Source organism: Sciurus vulgaris (genome assembly GCF_902686455.1).
Source record: "Sciurus vulgaris genome assembly, chromosome: 19".
In the NCBI taxonomy this organism is placed as follows: Eukaryota; Metazoa; Chordata; class Mammalia; order Rodentia; family Sciuridae; genus Sciurus; species Sciurus vulgaris.
In genome coordinates, this window is record NC_136480.1 from 2,435,101 (window position 1) to 2,438,794 (window position 3,694).

At 38.4% G+C, this 3,694-nt stretch overlaps 1 protein-coding gene across 1 annotated transcript; it reads right to left on the reverse strand.

The window, feature by feature from the left end:
- Positions 1-2,208: 2,208 nt before the first annotated feature.
- Positions 2,209-3,243, reverse strand: LOC306650470 (vomeronasal type-1 receptor 90-like; the record flags this gene model as incomplete). The annotated part of the gene is made up of 1 exon (XM_079122483.1): positions 2,209-3,243. The coding sequence occupies one exon, from the start codon at positions 3,241-3,243 to the stop codon at positions 2,209-2,211; it is 1,035 nt and encodes a 344-aa protein (XP_078978609.1).
- Positions 3,244-3,694: the final 451 nt, after the last annotated feature.

Consider the following 3,694-nt stretch of genomic DNA (forward strand, 5'->3'; position numbering starts at 1 on the left):
GTGTAAAAGCTTTGGAGTTGGATCTCACCCCCTGCATTCTTTTGGCTATTGTTTCCCATGTTTGTGGGTGTGATCTTGAATATTAATAAGTTTACTATTGAAATATCCTGAAAGGTTTTTCCTCTTTCATTCTATTAGATTCCTATTTTCAGGTCTGCATTTAGTTCACCAGCAACATGTTATTGGCATAAGCACACTCACAAACTTACGCATATATACATGTAAATATATATGTATATATGTGTGTATAAATATATGTACACATATATTTATGCATGTGTATATTAAATATATACAAAATATATATGTATATGTATACAAAATATATATGTGCATATGTGTTTTATGCCATACCCCATTCTTAATGTATATATTCATATACTTACATTTGTATATATATATTTTTATATCTGTTTGCATATTTTTATATGGGATTTAATACCTTAAATCACAGTGGAGATAATGGAAATAAATCTGTGTATCTATAATCTATAGCCAATATATTCACAAAAAGACTGCTAGAAATCCATAGTTGAGAGGACAGTCTCGTCAATGACTGGTGATTTGTAAACAGGATGTCCACATAATGAAAATTGAAAACTGACCCTGATCTCTGTCTCCCCCTGTAAAGGAAAGGAAATAGAAAAGGCAACTCCTAATGCATCAAAGACCTGATTTCCTGTTTCCATGGTGATTAGTATCATCCCTTTCTTCTAGACTTAGGAGTTTCAAGCCTTTCTTCTGAAACTCATCTGGTGGTGATGAATCCATCACTTTTTTATTGGTGCATCATAATTATGTATAATAGAGGGATTGTTGATGCCACATTCTATGTGCACATAACACAACATACCTATTCTCATTTCCCCGGACCTTCCATTTGCCCTCCTTTATGCACTTAGCATCATTGTGGGTGGAGGGAGGGCTTCAATGGCTGGGCTTCTGTTCTGTGTTAGTGCAGTGTTGCAGATTCCCTAGCAGCTCCCTAAACTTCTCAGGACTTGGGTGCCTGCCAGGTTTTGCAGCAGCAAAGACTTCAAGTGTTTGGGGCATTCATGGGGCTGCTGTGGGACCTTATCCTTTTGGTTAGTAGTCTTTGACCTGAGAATGTAGTGGTAAGCGATTTCCCTTTTTTGCAAGGCCATTGATGAACTCTTAACCTCTAATTCCCACCCCAGCCCTTTTTCAAGGTTTATTTAGAGACAGGGTTTTGCTAAGTTGCGTACAGCCTCACTAAGATGCTGAAGCTGACTTTCAGAAATGATTCCCCTGCCTCCGCCTCCCCAGCTGCTAGGATTAAGTCACTGTGCATGGGTGGTTTGGCACAGTTTTCCAGAAAAATTTTCAAATGATTGCAAAATTTTATTTTGGCACTTTGAGAAAACTTTCTCTTTTCTTTGTAATTTCAGGGAATGTTTTTCTCACCATTGACTACAAGGTTATTGAAACATTTTATTATGGTTAAATAAGAAAAGATAAAATTGACTATTTAACCATGTTTAAGAGAACAGATCAGTGGAATTAAGGACATTCAAATTTGGGTACATGCATAACCTCCACTCTCTCCCCCACCTTTTCTGCTTCCTAATTGATCTCTGTATCCATCAAACAAGAATTCCCAAATGCATTCCTTTCTTAACTGCTGGAATATGCTATATTGTCTTTATAATTCATACTGCCCCAAGTTTCACCCTTTAGGTATAGATTTATACAATGTTGATTCCATTGTAAATGATGGTTCACTTGGCATTATAACTTGAAGATTAATCTGTGCTTATCTTTGCATCAGAATCTCCTTCCTATTTAATGCTGAGTGGTACATCCAGATCACATGTTTACACATTCATATGTTTGTGGATATTAGATTGTTTCCATGAGCAATATTTTTCAAATGATAACTTGTGTCCCTCTATCCAATTTTTTTGTTATATTCATAAAAGTACACTTGACCAATGTATTATGAGATATTTACATTCTATTAGGCATAACACAAGTTACTGAGACTATTGATTTATTAGGCATTGCTCCAGTCTCTCACATATGAACTAATACCCATAATGCAAATGATATTTGCCTTTCAGGGCTGCATTTGAATCATCAATCAGATATAAAGTTCTTGGTTTATCTTGGAGCCATTTGGATAATAATCTTGGATGTATTTCTCATTCATAGATTTCAAAGTATTCATATAAAATACCCCCACTTCATCTACTCATTCAACACAAGGTGCATATGCACCACTCCATGATTAATTGTACCAAAGCTGTGCAGTGGTGAATTCAGATAATTTATCCATCTTGCAAAGATCAAACATTTACTCCTCTTCCACCATAAGCATTTCACAATGTTAGCACTTTGTTTATCAGTACAGATGAAAACCAAGGGACCGATTGTGGCATAGGCATTGCACACCATCATCTGGATAGAACGACAAACAGGGTCATTGTTCCACAGAGTTCTAGAGGAGGAGACAATGCAGTCCAAACAGTACATGAGCACAAAGAAGCCCATGAGCAGCAGGATGGTCCTGGTGGCCCTCTGTTCTGGGGAGGCTTTTGGAGACAGGCTGGTGCTGTGAAGGCGCTGGCACTGCCTCCTATGCCTGCACAGCAGGGTCACCATGTACCCACTCGAGAGCACCATGAGCCCTAAAAGTGAGACATCCCGAAGCACACCCAGTATGGAAAATGCATGCCTCAGCAAGTAACTCATGGGTAATATAGTGCAGGACTCACTGAGAAATATCAGGCTGTGTGAGGTCACATTGGAGTTTTCAACCACAGATATTGAGAAGTGAGCACTAAAGGACATATAAAAAAGCCACAGGAAAACAAGGGAACTTAAGCTTTCAGGTGAGGATTGATGTTTGAACTTTGCCAAACAGGAACTTCTGGGGCTGAGGGTGATGGCCTGGAGGACACTCAGCAGGCAGGTGGCACAAATGGAGAAGCCCCTCAAAAACCTGTACAAGTAGATCAGTGATTTACATGTGATGTCATCCCAAAGCCCCTGCTGAGATGAAAAAGTGTCTGTAGCTATGAACCCCATGGTGAGCAGCATCAGCAGGTGGGTTAGGGCCAAGAGACCAGTGATCAAGTCAGTGTTCTTGAGCCTTCTGTCAAAGAGAAACTTGACGAGACGGAACAGAAAAAGGATGGTGTTGGCCAAGATCCCGATTCCAACTTCAGAGTAAAAGGCATTTTTTATGTTAATAATGTCATGTAGTTTTTTGTATTTTTCCATCTTTGAGGGAAAGGAATAATGAAATACATATTTCAGAAGAAAAGTAAGGAAATCCATTATCATAAATATTGTTTCATCCAAGTCAGTCAAAAGTAGTCCATGAGGAAACCTTGTGGACCTGTCCCAATGCCCCTTTCCCACTCCAATGCTCAAGGTTCCCTGGCACCCTATGAAAGCCATCCCTCTCTCACTGATTTCCATCATTTCCCAATCATGGCTGGATTATACTTGATAAAAAGTACAAAATTTTCTGCCATAAATGAAAAATTACCACATTGTATAGAAATTTTCCCTGTTATGACCTTGCATTTTTCATGGTGAGGTCTTACTGCAAGAGTGATTTCTTGTTTTTGTGCAGACCATTATCTTGATTGCATTCCAGAAATATAGTAAGGACTGTGTACTTTTTGGTTAATTAAAATCATTGGGATTTCATTGGAAATAAAATCCT